This window comes from Triticum aestivum, chromosome 4B, assembly GCF_018294505.1.
Source record: "Triticum aestivum cultivar Chinese Spring chromosome 4B, IWGSC CS RefSeq v2.1, whole genome shotgun sequence".
NCBI classification, from domain to species: Eukaryota; Viridiplantae; Streptophyta; class Magnoliopsida; order Poales; family Poaceae; genus Triticum; species Triticum aestivum.
In genome coordinates, this window is record NC_057804.1 from 516,843,104 (window position 1) to 516,859,995 (window position 16,892).

General features: G+C 43.3%; 2 protein-coding genes across 2 annotated transcripts; one reads left to right on the forward strand and one right to left on the reverse strand.

Moving 5' to 3' along the window:
• The first annotated feature begins 1,205 nt into the window (after positions 1 to 1,205).
• On the forward strand, positions 1,206 to 10,845 carry LOC123093015 (uncharacterized). Its single transcript, XM_044514893.1, has 9 exons — positions 1,206 to 1,759; positions 2,384 to 2,572; positions 3,233 to 3,325; positions 3,535 to 3,717; positions 3,787 to 3,889; positions 3,977 to 4,162; positions 5,086 to 7,493; positions 8,727 to 9,334; positions 10,124 to 10,845. The coding sequence occupies exons 1-9, from the start codon at positions 1,559 to 1,561 to the stop codon at positions 10,125 to 10,127; spliced, it is 3,975 nt and encodes a 1,324-aa protein (XP_044370828.1). The 5' UTR covers positions 1,206 to 1,558; the 3' UTR covers positions 10,128 to 10,845.
• Positions 10,846 to 11,573: 728 nt separating this feature from the next.
• On the reverse strand, positions 11,574 to 12,831 carry LOC123095083 (uncharacterized). The gene is made up of 4 exons (XM_044516910.1): positions 12,520 to 12,831; positions 12,322 to 12,411; positions 12,022 to 12,118; positions 11,574 to 11,892 (listed from the first exon to the last, which is right to left on the reverse strand). The coding sequence occupies exons 1-4, from the start codon at positions 12,674 to 12,676 to the stop codon at positions 11,757 to 11,759; spliced, it is 480 nt and encodes a 159-aa protein (XP_044372845.1). The 5' UTR covers positions 12,677 to 12,831; the 3' UTR covers positions 11,574 to 11,756.
• Between the last annotated feature and the right edge of the window lie 4,061 nt (positions 12,832 to 16,892).

Below are 16,892 nucleotides of genomic sequence, written 5' to 3' on the forward strand. Positions count from 1 at the left end.
CGACTTGCTTCTGTCTCACATTCAATATTTCTTCTAGGCTTTGATAGACGGAGAAATGTAGGTAATTGAGCAACTAGGAACCCCACAACATCGTACCTGTTTATTACCCTCGGACTCTCGTCATGATAAATATAAACTTGCATAAAATTGTATCTAATCAAGAGAAAAATCAATCATTTTGTTTGTGTTAGCATCAATTTTGATCGTCTCATACCCAATCTTCTCAGCGACGGAGGTGACAAAAGTGTTTGTATCTAGGTTACCATAATAAATCCCCTCCTACTCACATAGGATTGATTGATTCTCAACCCAGAAATAGCCCCCAGAGAAATAGTTGTTGCATGAACCTACAACAACAATAGTGCGTTCCATGCATCAACATCGCTTGACAAATTACAATCCTTCACTTGTTATTTAAAACAAAAACCATAACAAAGCCACTTCCCACACCCTTCTTCATCTAAAATCAATTTCGATCAACTATGCTGACATAAAGATGTCTTCTTTAATGATTATTCACCATAGAACGAACATAAATAGGTGCTTAAACAAGGGGCTCACCATATATGGAGCGTGGAGCGTTAGGGCCGACGAACAAGGGACATCATGGCTTCCTCCAAGCAAAGGCAAAGTGCCACAACAATGCCTTTCCACCACTCCAATAGCCGTCGACTGCCTGTGCAGACGATGTCACCTTGAGTCCCTTCCTCTCCCTTAATTTGATCGGTGACAAAGGGTTGAGGAGGCAAGGTAGAACTTGGAGAAAAGAAAGTCATAGAAGCCCATTTGCAAGAAAACATAATGGTTTGGGGTGGGCCTTTTGCCGGCTGGACGATTTGACTGGTAAATATGTGTCATGTCCACGAAATACATACGTGTCTTTTTTGTGTGTGAAAGCAAATATGTACGTATTTAGTAAACATGGATCGTAGATGGGCTTCCACATCACTCTGGTCCCCGTAAATCGAACTTTTTGATTACGTCGACCGAAGTGAGCCGTGAAAATTCATACTTTATTTCAACTGACGGGCAAAGAAAAGTTTTTTCCTCAAGAAGAGTAGTCAAAGAAAAGTTGTGCTGTGCAAAGGGAGCCGAGGAGCATAATAGCACGGCGGCTGGAACCCTGGAACGCCCCACTTCCCCACCCCACACACTCTAGTCCAACAAGCTGCAAGCGCACGGCCACGCCACGCGACGCCTCACAGCCGAGACCAGACCAACACCAACACCGACCCGCACGGCAGGCACATCCCCTCACGCCCCAACCCCCGCCTCCTTCCATTCCCCTCCCCCACGCCGGCCACTCCCCATCGCTGCGTCCCCCCGCTCCCAACCCAGCCGCCGCCGTCCCGCCCCGCCCCGCGGCCGGACCGATCCGTCGCCCGCCTAGGGTTTGCCCCCCCTCCGCCTCCCGCGTCCCCGCCGATTCGGCTCGATTCGTGCTGAAGCGGGCTGCTCCGGCCCGCCGCCGGCTGCCGCCCCCCCCGGCGGGTCCCCCGGTCAGCCGCCGCCGCGTTGGGAGCTAGGGTATCGGCTCGCCGCATTGGTTGGCGCGCGCATGGCCATGGTGCCCAACGGGCTCCTTCCCAATGCGTCGGCGGGGGTGACGCGGCGCCTCGACCCCGACCGCTGGGCCGTCGCCGAGTCCCGGACCGCCGAGCTGATCGCGCGCATCCAGCCCAACGCCTACTCCGAGGGCCGGAGGCACGCTGTCTACAACTACGTGCAGCGCCTCATCATGAACTGCCTCTCCTGCCAGGTATACGAATGGCGTTACAACTGGATCGATTGCTTCCACAAGTAACAGAGATTAGTGGCTTGCAGTGTCTGTCACTTCTCCTTGGTCTTCTGCAGTAAAAAAGCATCCGTATACATGGAGTTAGTCAGGTTGTTTATGCTAGGTTGCTTGTTCTAGCTGAATTAGGTCGCTGCTGTTGTATTTGACAGGACAAAGAGTCCGGTTGACCATATACTTCCCTCTCTCCCCAAAAGTTGTCTGTCTGAGCAGCACAGCTGGTTATACTAACCACTCACACCACAAAAGGCTTATGGAACTACAACATCGACCTTTACTATGATATGATATGCAAAACCAGCATCTCTTAGTCAGGAAGATTTTGAGTAATCCTGTTCTGTAGCCCTGATTCAATCCTACTTACTGGTGTACCTTATGGAATGAGCATTTGTCTAAGTACATTGGTAGATATCAGTGTTGAAGTAGTCCCTTGCCTGTTTCATTGTTTGCCTTTCTTGCATACAAGTTTTTTTTTGCACTAACATGTTGCCACTTTCTCGGTCTTGCCTTTTTTTTTGCGTGCCTCAAATATATTGTTTCTGGTGATTAGATGTGCTTGAAATATAATTGATCTCCTCACTCTTTCAGGTTTTTACTTTTGGATCAGTCCCTCTGAAGACTTACTTACCGGATGGTGACATTGATGTCACCGCTTTCAGTAATAGCGAAGAATTAAAGGATACCTGGGCAAATCTAGTTAGGGATGCTTTGGAGCGTGAAGAGAAAAGTGAAAATGCTGAATTTTGTGTAAAAGAAGTTCAGTATATTCAGGCGGAGGTAGTCTCTCTCTGATAAGCGAAACATGCTATGATATTATTTTGCAGTTAATTTCTTGTGTTAACTACATACCTAGAGCAGTGTTGATTTAATACGTTTGCCTGCATGCATGTGCCATGTTGAATTAGTACTGAACCATTGCTGTATTTTGATTTGTGCCACATGTAGAACAGAACAAATACAAGTACACAACTCATCGGAAGCGATAGTTCAATTTATTCATATGCTCTCCCTTTTCTTCCCCGGAAACTCTTGCGATTCATGGATGTCTGTGGACATTCTGTTTGTGTTAGAATACTCTGGCACCCTTATAGTCTCTTTGCAAGATTTGTGATGGAAAACTGGCTACTCACTACAGTAAGATTGCTAACCTATTTCCCCACTAAAATCAAGGTGGAAGGTTGGGCTACTCGCTACCTTAAGATGCACTAACCTATTATTATTATGTCCCAGTGCAACATATTGCGTAATGGAAAAGTACTTCGAGCTTTCATTACCTGTATTATGCTGTCTTAAGATGCGCTAACCTATTAGTTCACAGAATAGGGAAACATATCTTCTGTTTAAGTTACTTTGTTTTATGAATTATGATTCATTACCTGTATCATGCTGTCCCCATCCATTTGGTATCATCCTAATGTATTTTGTGAATCATTACAGGTAAAGCTTATCAAGTGTCTTGTGGACAACATTGTTGTTGATATCTCATTTAACCAAGTTGGTGGATTGTGTACACTTTGTTTCCTTGAACAGGTGTGTTCTCTTGTTCAAATCAACTGAATGTGTATACTATGTGCAAATGACCTGCTGGAATCATTTTTTTTCTGTATATCACTAGCTCACACTATCAAATGTACTGTTGTACAATGCTGACTATATGGCTTTGCTTATTGCATATAGGTTCCAGGATTAAAATTAGACTTCCCTGCCTATACGCTTCTAATGGATTTTCATTTTATTAGGTTGATAACTTGATCAATCAAAACCATTTATTCAAGCGGAGTATCATATTGGTAAAGGCATGGTGTTTCTACGAGAGTCGTATTCTTGGAGCTCACCATGGTCTTATATCTACTTATGCATTGGAGACCCTTGTTCTGTACATATTTCATGTGTTCAACAACTGTTTTACTGGACCACTTGAGGTGATTTGTCTCTTGTATCTTACTATCCTTGCATGAGAACAGTGCTTATCTGTTACTTTTGCATTGCAGGTGTTATACCGTTTCTTGGAATTCTTTAGCAACTTTGATTGGGAGAAATTTTGTTTGAGTTTGTGGGGGCCAGTTCCTATAAGTTCACTTCCAGATATGACTGGTAATCTGATATATGTTGCTTATTTTACTGCTGTTTCATAGTTAATTGTAACATGGCAGTTTTAACATTTGTTGTTATTTCATGCAGCGGAACCCCCGCGGATGGACACTGGTGAATTGTTGCTGACCAAGGCCTTCCTGGATAGATGCAATCATCTGTATGGAGTTATGCCTCGCACCCAGGAGAACCAGGGTCAACCATTTGTTTCAAAGCACTTCAATGTTATTGATCCCTTACGAGCAAATAACAACCTTGGAAGAAGTGTCAGTAAAGGTGACTATCAAACCACCTAAAAGATTCTAATTGAAGCAGATGAATTGAGCAGAGTTCATGCTTGGTGGTTTTTTCTATTGCTACTATAGTGCTATCAATATGCTCAGATTCTATTCACTAATACTTTCTAAGAGTTATTTGATAAAAAGTAGGCATAATTGTTACTCCCTCAGTTCCTTTCTATTCCGGATATTCGATTTGTCAAAAGTCAAACTTTGTAAAGTTTGTCCAAATTTATATTAAAAAATATCAACGTCTACTATACCAAATAAATATAATATGATAATATATTTCATGATCTAGTGATATACATTTTATATTGTGAATGTTAATAATTTTTTGTGTTAACTTGGTCAAACTTTGGAGAGTTTGACTTCAGACAAACCTAATATGCTGAGTAAAAAGAAACGGATGGGGTATCTACAAATAACATGCTCTAACTTTTGAACTGGTGGAAGCTCACCATTCTACTGATGTATCTAGGCAAGTAATAAGGAATTACCCGTCTGTGCACGTGCTCTAAATGGTTCTTGCTCTAGGTACAGGAGTTAGGTTTCCCATTTTGGCCAAGCCAATACTCCCTCCGTTTCTAAATATAAGTCTTTTTAGATATTTCAATACGGATTACATACAGATGTATGTAGACATATTTTAGAGTGTAGATTCACTCATTTTGCTTCGTACGTAGTTCATATTGAAATCTCTAAAAGGACCTATATTTAGGAACGGAGGGAGTACATGGTTGATCAAGAGATAATATCTGTAGCAATTTAAAACCATAATATACATTGTTTGTTTGTACACACTTACATATATTGTCTTTGTAGTCATTTTGCTGCTGTGATTGATCATCCTCTTGAATACAGCAAGTTTTATATTGTATTTTGGCTGTGCTGATAGATAAGTTCCTGTTACTTTTTCAGGCAATTACTTTAGAATACGCAGTGCCTTCTCTTTTGGGGCAAAAAGGCTGGCAAAGTTACTTGAATGCCCAAATGAAGATCTAATTGCTGAAGTAAATCAGTTCTTTACAAATACATTGACAAGACATGGGAGTGGGAATCGTCCCGACGCGCCTACACCAAATCTGTTTCCTAAACACGCTCTGAAGGTTGTCCCTGCTGAAGCATCAAACAGCCACGAAAATGCAACAATGCCCAAGAAGAAGATGGAAAAACCTAAACTTCGAGCTAATCAGGGTAGTCTCACTGAAGGTTCTCACAGCTATGCTGAACCTATTTCTCAACAACCTCAGAGAAGTGATCTACGCTCTCGGAATTCGCCAAAGGCAATTCATCCTGCTGTTTCTCATGCACAACACCAAAAAATTAATGTGACACAACCGAACACCAAGGTCTCTGAACCGCTTGAAAGGAACAGGTCTGGTGGATCGATGCCAAGTGAAAGGGATGGGAGAATGCCAAATGCTCTCTTTGTTAATGGCCGAAATGGGCAGAACATGTCTCCGTTTGCAAGAACCCAGTCTAGTCCTGAACTGACAGACCCTTCTATTGAAGGATATTCTCGTGGAAGGCGGACTAGAGTGGTAGAAATGGAGAAGCCCGTGAACAATGATTACAATAGTAGAAGGAATAACTTAGTTCCAGAAGTGCCTAGCAACCACAGCACTAAATCTTCACAGGATGAGTCAATGTCTTCCATGAACAGTTCATCTCACCCTAGTGCAAAAGCAGCTTCTGAATCAAATAGTGTTTCCAGCAGCTATCATGAAGACAATGGTTTCGCGATTAACGAAGAACTTCCTTCTGTATCTGAGGCATCGGAGATGCAGCATGAGGAACATGCTCTAGTTAATCTAATGGCATCAGCAAAGTTGCATGGTTTCAATGGACAGGCTCAATTGCCAATGCAATTACCTTCTCATATGTCTGTAGCATCTTTGCCCTTACTGCCTCCAACAGCTTTTCCTCAAAAACCTTTTGCTGGAATTCCACCAGCTAGCTTAATTGGGAGCCAGTGGTTGCACAACATGCAGTTTCTCCAAGGATTTGTTCCACCACCTATGGCCCATTATACTTACAACCCTTCGTTTGCACCAAACACAGAGGATGGTAATGAGAGTGAAAAAAGTACTACATCAGATTCGAATCTTGATCCTGGCAACACTCAGTATGAGTATGGTTTTCGGTTGTCTAGAAATTTCAACCATGAAGGAAGGGATTCACATGTGCATCATTTTGATGACAACAACCGTTCCTCTTCACCTAATGGTGTATCTGGCTCCCCCTTGGACAGGCAGATGCAATATACTGTTGAGGATAGCAGACTAGTAGAGGAAAACTATACTAACATGTTTCAAAATCAAACAAGTAGAGAAGTCAGGAGAAATGCTCCTATGAGTAGTGGAAATTTGAGAACTACTTCACAACCCAGTTCTTCCAAAAGCAAACCTCTGTCAGAGAGTTCGTGGGATGAAAGAGCTGCAAAAACATCACGAGCTTCGAGGGACAAATGGGAAAAAAAGCCTGCCTTTCCAGCCCTTGCCACAACCACACTCAGCATAAGTAAGACTGGTTGGCAGACAGGAAATAGCAGTGACCATATGCTGACAGAAGCTGATGAAGGCGCTAGGAATGGTGTTGTAGTGCCAGTTATTAGACATGAAGCTTCTGACATAGTAACAGGGTCTGTCTCGTCAGACCCATCAAGAACTAGTCAAGTACGGAATGATTTTAACGCATCATGGATGCCTAATCCCATGTTTGCACCTTTTCTTATTGGTTCCTCTCAGCAGAGGCAAGCTGATAACTCTGGACTGACTTTTGTCCCAACAGGTCCACCAGTTCCTTTTGTTGTGCTCCCATTTGTTCCTGGCAATAGTGATGGATCTGTTCCACAGTTCGAGGGAAATGACGGAATTGATCAGTTTCCTGTCAATGTTGCTGTTCAAAATTTTAGTTCACTCAATGATGTTCACCAACCTGATAACAGTGCTACCTCAGCGACAACATCCAGTACTGTAGCTAATCCATCTTATGATCACAAGCCTGACATTTTGAACAGTGATATTGCCAGCCATTGGCAGAATTTACAATATGGACGATTCTGCCAAGATGCACGCCCCATGGGTCCTGTATTATACCCTTTTGCAGTGCCTCCAGGGTACATGCAGGGGCATGTTCCATGGGATGGGCCTGGAAGACCACCTTCACCGAATGTCAACTGGACACAGATGGTGGGTCCTGGCCAAAGAGCCTTCCCTATGATGCCTCTACAGCCTGCTTCAGAAAGAGTTACTGCTGTTCCTCCGCACTATGGAGAGCATGCACCCAGATACCGTGGTGGAACAGGAACCTACTTGCCAAATCCTGTAAGCTCCTAATAATTCGTTCATTAGTCTTACCTTATTGCAGACATAACATGCTTATTCTTAGTATCTCAAAAAATAATATAGAAGAAGAGCTTTTGTTAATTTACTGGCTTCAGCAGTATAGTTTGATAAGCATCATCTTTCTGAAATGTAATATCATTTGTCCCAGCTTGTGAAACATATGGTTTTAAGTTTGTAGCCAGCTGCATTCCATATTACTCAAACGATCTAGTGGAAAGGGGCATGCTGTTATTGTCAAACAGAAACAGATGTATTTAGGTATTCTTTGAAATTGTGGTACGACCCAGATTTATACAGAATAGACATTGAAATCGAAAGCTCCACATTGCCATAGATGCTGAGAAACAGATGGTCTTGGTCCATCCATTTATGACCCTGCTGTGAGATTGTAACATTTACTTATTTTATGGATGAATGTGTTTCATAGGTGTACAGTTACAAAACGGCAAATGTGTTTACCTGTAATATTCAAGAGAAGATATTCTTCCGCTTGTCATGAGTACAGTTTGTACCCCAGAAACAGACAGAGATTACCGTTACCAAGTGGCTTGTTCCAGGATACTTAGTAGTAACCGGTAAAGCCTAGTCTAGAAGTATTAGTAGTAAAATAAGTAGTAACTGGAACCATCTTCTTGAAAGTTTCCTTGGCAATCCATCAACTCAAATGTTGACATCGATCTGGTTCTGTCGTACTAAGCAATCTATCTTTGTACTTAATGTAGTTATAATACCCCGTAAATATTACTCCCTCCGTTCCAAAATAGATGACCCAAATTTATACTAAAGTTAGTACAAATTTGGGTCATCTATTTTGGAACGGAGGGAGTAGATCGCTACAATGGTGTGAATTTTAGTCATCACTCATCGCTAAGTGAAAGTAGGATTTTTCCTCGAAAAGTGGAAGTAGGAACAATTTCAGTATCCCGAAGTGTAGTGCACATGGTGTTTGCATTATGGTTGATGGAGTCTCAGCTAACTGGAGTGTGACTGTTCATCTGTTGCTGCATGGGAAACTCAAGAGCTTATATCATGGATATAAGATATTCTGGGTGATGTGTAGCTCTGTGCCCCGCCACCACTTGTGCGGTTGTGCCTCAAGGGCAATATAGTTTATCAGGCAATTCTTTATGAACGTGATAGTTGCTTTACGAACATGATAGTATTTTAACTGGGAATACTAAGCTGTCAATTCTGTTCTTTGCATTTTCTCAGAAGGTTCCATTTAGGGACCGAGAGCGTCCCTCGAGTTCAAGATACGTCAGAGGAGGTTATAATAGTGACAAGGGTGACAATGGTGATAAAGAAGGAAGTTGGGCAAACTCAAGACAACGAAATACAGGCCGCAATTATGGACGTAGTCAGTCAGAGAGGTATGGCATGAGGTCTGATAGGCAGACAACAGATGAAGGTCAATTTGACAGGCAGCGGAGATCCTATAGAAATGACTCACACAGGCATGAGGCAGGTGCTCAATACCTTGGACAGGGTCAATCTCATGGATCCACAAACTCTACTCGCAGACCAGGGAATGTCACACATGGGGTTTACTCATCACCATATGCTGTGCCAAATGGTGTTGGTGCTTCAGATTCACCATATTTTATGGTTTACCCATACGAACCAGCTGCAAATCATGGTTCTTCCTCTGAACCGCTTGAATTTGGTTCACTGGGGCCAATCTCTATGGCAGATGATGGTGATCTACCACAGCCCACTCGCCAAGTAATGGCCAATGGCTTTTATGGGCAAAGACATACTGCATTTAGGGTTAGTTCCTCTCATTCATCTCCTGATCAACCATCCTCACCTCAACCTCGCAGGTAATACCCGTCGCTCATCTCTTTTCTTGCGTATCATTTCTGTATTATTGTTTAAGTGTGAGCAGTTACCGTGGAACAAACCAAATTATTGATGTATGAGGTACTTGATTTTTATTTGCATAAAGAAACTGGTAGGTGTTTCCATATGCATCATCAGAGTTAGTGTGATAACAATTGCTACTGTCATTCTAGCTAAAATTAACAAAAAATAATACCGAATGAGTGATATGTTTGGGATGCGCTAGAGTTTTAGCTACTTTAACTTTCATTCTCGGCGTAGCAATCTTTTTCTGCTGCCTTTGAGGATATGACCCGTCGAGCTGACATTTTTACAATGCTTTCTTCATTATGCTGGATATGATGGAGCTGTGAAAGCTTTAACTTTGGCACATCAGTAATTATGTTCATCAAAACATGGAATAAAGAATAAAGTGGAAGTTATCTCAGGGAAAATACCGTCATATATCTTTGGATAGCTATTTTCTGTTGAGGAGCTATTCAGTTATTGTTGGCTAACCATCTTTGTTACTACCGAAAGAGAGGATAAATGATATCAATTCTATGTTTCATACAAGTAGTATTCTGATGATTATTCTACATGGTAGTTACTTGGTTCTATTCTTCAAACATTGTGGCATTAAATGAATTACAGTTTGTTCAAATTACATAATAATTTCATAAATTATTTAGTTTGCTTCCGTGAAATGCTTTCTTGATTGTTACTGTTGTCAGTATTTTACAGCATTTGTTGTCACCACCCTGATCCTTTTGTTTTCTCTTTTTTTGAAGGTAGCTGGAAGGATACGATAGCTTGGCTCTGATACTGAACCCATGCACACCCTTCAGTTATATTTAGCTCTGGTGCCTGTGATTACGTCGAACGCGACTGCATATTGTTGGACTCTGGTGCCCAGAGTGCGCATGTGCCTTTAGCTGGTAAGCAGCTGGTGGCCAGATACCTCACCAATATTTAGTTCGTCCAAAGAGACATCAGTCAGCAGCAGGTCATTTTACTGGCAAGCAGCTGATGATACTTTGAGATGCCTCGGGAATATTTAGTTCCATGGAAAGACGCATCAGTCATTTCAACATGCTTTACTGGGCTTTCTGAGACTAAAGCAGAATCACCTTCTGAATAAACCATGGAACCGGGAAGACGAGAATATATCCTCTTATTGACCCAAAGGATATGATCAAGGAAGGGTTAAGCGAGAATGCCAGCCCTCGTACTGCCATCTCGATATCAGAGACAAGACTGGGAAATCATCGGATTCTACTAGTACTGCCTGGACACTTATCCAGAGCCGAAAGCTAATAGTGAACTCATGTCACTTGGCAGAAGCAAGATCATGTAATCATGTTTTCACATATGGAAACTTTTCACGTTAGATGTATTAGGGTTTAAGAATCTTGAAGTTGAGTTTCTAGCTTCGAGGAATATGATTATCTGTATTACTCTTCGGCTAATGAAAAGATCGATCGATCGCTTCGTTTGATCAACTTCCTTTTCAGATGTGCTCTCTGTTATGGTTTTATTCTTGTGCAGTTTGATTTTGGTACAGGGAGAATGTCGGTTGTATGCTCATCTCTTGTGTTGAGCAATCTGATGCTCTATCAATTGAGTTTCATATCCGTTGGTATTCAAATGGATTCTTGAACTATCGAAATGCGCCACCAGTTATTTTTGCTTACGATTTGTTGATGGTAAGTGAGGCTTGCACTAACAGTAACAGACAGTTGTGGTTCAAGAACTGACGCAGAAAATTCAAATTTCGCATGGAGTACTACTGATAGAACAAGAAGCCACTATTCCCATTGTCCTTTTTAAACCATCTGTAATTCTTGGAAATTGCTTTTGGAGGCCTCCAAATGCAAAATTCAAAATTCTTGAAAATTCATATTTTTACATGTAAAAAATCATGTGAAAAAATATAGAGATAGATGAAGGCATAGTGTACAACCGTGTAAATTTTCAGAATGAAATACGATGAAATGGGGGTTGTGCAGAAAAGACAAATTTGGGGCTTAATAAAACGTGATACTATTCATCCTCCCAGATCATGTTGTCATTTTTGTACATGTCGCATTTCAACTATTTCATCCTGAAATTTTACACACATATGCTTCACATTGTTGTTTACTTGGTACAATTTTTGTCATATTTTTTTGAAACCGAAATTTTTGAATTTGAATTTTTTCAAAAAATCGGCCTCCATCAAGGCCGAGAGCCAAAACGCCATTCTCTGCAATTCTGAACTAGATTGTGTGTTTGCCCACTGTTCATTTCCCACTCAAATCAAATCTCTCTTTCTCTAGTAACTATGCTACCACGACATCCTGCCGCTGTGGCAAGAAGCAGCTCCGCAGTGCCAGAACTCTGTTTCCGGCGAGCAATTGAGTCGGATGCTGCAGCGTGGTCTGTTCATTCCCCAACTCTCTTCTTGAGCTCCGTGATGAAGTCCTCCTTCTCCTGGTCCGTCATCCCCACCGTGGAGCAGTCGCCGACGCCCCACTCGGCGCCCCGCAGGCAGTACTTGTCCTGGATCTCCCTCTCGTTCCTGAGAGCAATGGCAAATTTTCGCCCAAGAGAGGCTCATCACATGAACGTGGCACCAAAGCTATCACACAAGTACAAGAGGAGAAGAACGGCGGCTAGAGCTTCAAAATCTGGCCATGGCATCACATACTTTTCTTTGTTCTGCTTGGACCTCTCGAGCAGCTCCTTGAGCACCTTGGAGGACTTGAACCTCGAGTCATTCTCCGCGTACTTCCTCTGGTTCTCCGCTTCAGAATTCATTCAGTGCAAATTAATGGAAAATAAATAAGTTGATATACTACTGTATGAGATGAGATAGTGTAGAGCAGGTACTCCCTCCGTTCCGAATTACTTGTCGCACGTATGGATGTATCTAGATGTATTTAAATTCTAGATACATCCATTTCAGCGACGAGTAATTTGGAACGGAGAGAGTAGCTCGCTGACCAACCATTCCATTTGTCCAGGAACTCGAGCCGGGGCATCGGGGGCGCTGGAACCGACTCCAGCCCGGTGGACCCTGACAGGATGCCGGCGCTCACTGCAAGTCCGCACACGAATTTCAACGGTGTTGGGCCTGTTGGCCATTGCCGTGCGTGGAATGGAAACATACGTGACTATGTCTATGTGTGAAGAATTTGCACTCTACCTGGGGTGGACCAGAGGACGAGCGAGAGGGAGACGGCCGCGGGGACGCCCAGCAGGAACGCCCGGCCGCTCTTCTCCGGCGCGCTGCAGCGGCCCCTCGGCGGCGGTGCCGAGGCGGTGGCCGGTGGCGCGCCGCAGAGGATGCGGATGCCGAGCATGGTGCCCCGCTAGTGTTCAGTGGTTTCTTGCTCGTGCTGGTGGGCTCAACGTAGGCGAGAGACGGGATGGATGGATGGATGGATGAGCCGTTGAGCTTCTCTGAGTGACCTGGTCGAGTGAGGAGGTTGCGGGTGGGGGATTGGGGAAGGGTGGGCGCCACTCTCACTACCTGTTCTCTTGTCAGCCACTAACGATGGGGCTGATCTCGGAGATTGCCCTTCGGATCTTTTTCTTGTGTGTATGTGAGTCTTGCAGCGGCGATCAAACGATACGTTTGGAGCCTGGTCCAGCCTAAAGTGACGAGTATTTAACATAAAAAAACTACCACTTTCCATTCAACCCTATAGCTGAAAACTACCACTATAAAAATTAGCAAAAAACTAAAAAAAAACTATAATCCGTGACAAAAAACTACCAAGTCAGAAAAGTGATCGATTCGGATGTTTTAAGCCTGATTATGACAAGTGGGGCCACACATTAGGTGATGTTTCAGCATTGACCTAACGGCCGACCGGCGCGGCTCGGTCGGACCGTGTCGGGTGCTGGTCAAAAAGGCACGACCAGCTTGCTCTCTCCCCACTCGCACTCACTCTCTCTGCTCAACTCAATCTCTCTCTCTCTCTCTCTCTCTCTCTCTCTCTCTCTCTCTCTCTCTCTCTCTCTCTCTCTCTCTCTCTCTCTCCTTTTTCGACCTTGCCGCCGCTGCCGCCGCCATCATTCTTACTCGTCGGCGTTGAGAATGGCTTCCTGGAGGGACGAAGAGGAGAGCTCGGGTGACAACATCTCCATGGTTGGCATGGAAGCCAAGCTCTTTGTAAGTCCACACTCCACAATGCTGGTTCTAAATTAGGGTTAGGGTTAGGTCTTGCAAAGTTGGGATTTTTTATTTTACTTTTAACTTGGCTCGATCTGCTCATATCGTATGATGTGTGTGCTACAATGCTTGCAGCAAACACCTGACACTGTGGTGGATCCATCTTTCTGTGGATCAGTTCTTGAATCAGAGTCAAAATGCATGTTGCATGGCAAGAGGCCCAAGCCAAGAATATGGTGGTTTTTGGAGGTTCCTTGACTGGGAGGAGATTCCTAGGTTGTGTTGAGCAGGTTTGTATTTTTGAGCTAGATGATGTGCTTGTTTTTGTGGTTTGATGTGACGTGATATGGTGTGGTTCTCTATCAGAATGTGTGATGTGGTTTCATGTGGTATGCTTTGGCTTTTGAAGGTGCTAGAATAAAAAAGCAGTCAACTGAATTTAAGTTTATAATCCACAATGTAGTATTCTGAAGCATTATTCAGTTAGCTTCACTTTATTGCATTATACAACATTTTTCTAGTAGAGCAACATAGATCTCAAGATAGAGATTCAGTTAAATCCCTAACTGAAAGGATCAATACGGTCGACTAGAGGGGGTGTGGGTGAATAGGAGACTACAAATTTTAATCTTGCTTGTCAATTTTAGGGATAAGCGGACAAATAGGATTCACTAGATATGCAACTAGGTGAACACAACGTACATGACAAGCAAGCTTAAAGGTAAATATGCTATGCAACAATCTAATTAGCAAGCCCACAAGCATACAAAGCAAAGCAAAAGTGTGGGAAAGGATTAACCACAAGTGAGACGATGACACAAATTTTATCCCGAAGTTCACTCTTCCTTGAGGAAGAGCTAATCTTCATTAGAGCGATGTTGGAGCCAAAGCTTACGAAACGCCACCGAAGGCTCACGATATTATCCATGAGTCACCCCAACAGATGAGTCTCGAATCAATCGAGGTTGGTCTTGAAGGAGACCATCACACCTTTACAAACTTCTCCAGAACACACCACAAGCAACGGAGCTTTCAGAGGAATCTCTAACTGTTAAGGAGCCCAAGATACAAGAGTAACAAATCAATGATGGAAAAATATTGCGGGGAACACAAATTTGCTTTGTTCAAAGTGTAGATCAGGTCTTGCTCTCCCAATCCCCAAAGTATCAAGTTTGGGTGGAGGGATTGAGAGTATTGAGCAAAATGAAGTGTAGCAATGGTGAACCTCAACAAGACATTAGGGTTAGGGGTTGGAGGTGGAAGAAAACCCTTTATAAAGTGTTCTTGGCCGGTGGGGATTTCTGCCCGTTGAACCACCACCCTGTGCGCACGAGAGTCCAGGACCCCATCCGCATGGGGTGTCAAGAAAGTTTCATGGCACCCCATGCGCACGGGGTGTCTAGTAAGTTTTTGTTGAAACTCTAAGGACACCTCGACGAAGCACGCTATGTGTGGTAGGTGTAGGAGAGCTGGTGTATATGTTTGATGCATTCCCAGACAATATTCATCCATGATGACCCCTCTCGATAGTGCAGTTTTTCCTACGACTCAAATCGAACCAAGACGAAAACCTTCGAGTCGTTGGTAAACCATGCCTTTGACCCTTCTTGAAATGGGGGGGGGGGTCACACAACTCCAACAAGATCTTCATGGGACCAATATCCTAAGATAAACTCTAGCAACCGATATTAGTTCCACTAACCATACTATCATCACACTAAAATATAATTAAGTGCCACATGCACTTTCAGTCTGCCCCTTTTTGGTGCATTGATGACATTATGGTTAGGACATGTAAAAAAGAGATAACACTATGTCTGGCCATGCCAATGGCTATTGATCGCGAGAGCTCCCCCTAGATGAGTGTGAGAAATAAATGATATGCTTGATTATGCATCAAACACCCACACAAGAAGCCCCCCTAGATTAGTAGACTTATGCAATGAAATGAATACAGAGTAATCAATAATAGCACATGCATAGGTGCTTGACATGTGGTCAACAAGATATAAGCTAAATGGTGCCTAGATCACATGCAGGAGGTACGGTGAGCATGTATAGTGTGAGATAAGATGTAAATAATAAACATGATGATAAAGCAATAAGCAAATCATAGTCTCATATAAAAGTATCTCAAGCCAACACTAACACATACAATAAAAGCAAGCTTGAGATGTCAACTCAACTTCACACGGTCCTAAATAGAACACTTCTCCCCCTTTGTCATCAAGACAACAAAAAGGGAAAAAAGTGATGCTAGCGAAAACTAGACAAGAGGAGGCGTGCTTGCATCATCATCATCATCATCATCATCATCATCATCATCATCATCATTGAAATACCATACCGCAAGAGGAAAGGACTGAGCAATGGCCACACTATCATTGTCATCAGACCCAGAACCTGTCTGCTCCCCTGGAGCTGCACGCTCACCTTCTTCTGACGCCTCTCTAGCTTGCCCCTATTGATTTCCTTGATCTGATGCTTCTGGATAGACTGACACATATTGAAAAGGTTGCCAACTATCTTCAGCAATGACTTCTCCTCTCTAGTGAAGTTGGCCTCAGTAGCTACCTGCTTGCCCTTTCCACATGGAATACACGCAGTGGAGGCACATCTGGTGGTGAAAGTGGCATGCTCATCGGGCCTCGGGTTTCACCCCTTCTTAGGAGGCACATAAGGAGCAGGAGGAGTCGGAACCCAGTTGGCATGCTTAGGAATGGAAGTGCGGTACTTGGAGATGTACTTTGTAGGGAAGACTGGTTCAGTCAAGGCCTGAATGAACGGAGCATAGATCAAAGACTTGTTCTCCTGAACGCACCGTCGCGGCTCATAATACAAGAAGTCTAGAACATCCACTTTATTACTATCATGAATGTAGACAAAGATGTCCAACATCGAGCTCCTCAGATTGTGAGAGTCCCTAGCCTTAGGATTGATTGTGTACCTAAGGATGTGGCGCATAGTATCATAGACAGACAACAACTCCTCGATTGGACCAGTGATGAATGATTTCTCCGACTTGTAAGCGAAAGCAGTCTCATCCTTGTTCCTCCCAGTCTAACGAGCACGTACAAAGTCATCATGCTCCTCCTCAAAGAACTGATATGGAATGGTCTCAGAGAACTTAGCCATGGAGGCCTTGCACTCACGAGCCCCAGACATCCAAGTGAGAGTGCGAGCAGATTCATTGTGGAACTAAACAATGGCAAAGAATTACATCACAAGATCCTCATTGAACGGATGATTGAAAGTGACAAAAGGAATCAAACCAAGTCTGCCAAGAGCATCATAAACACCGGGGTAGATATGAGAGTTGTCCCGGAGGCTATCCACATCAACCTACTTGTGAGGAGCAAACTTCTTCACCTTGTTCATGAGTGAATAAGAGTATACCCGGT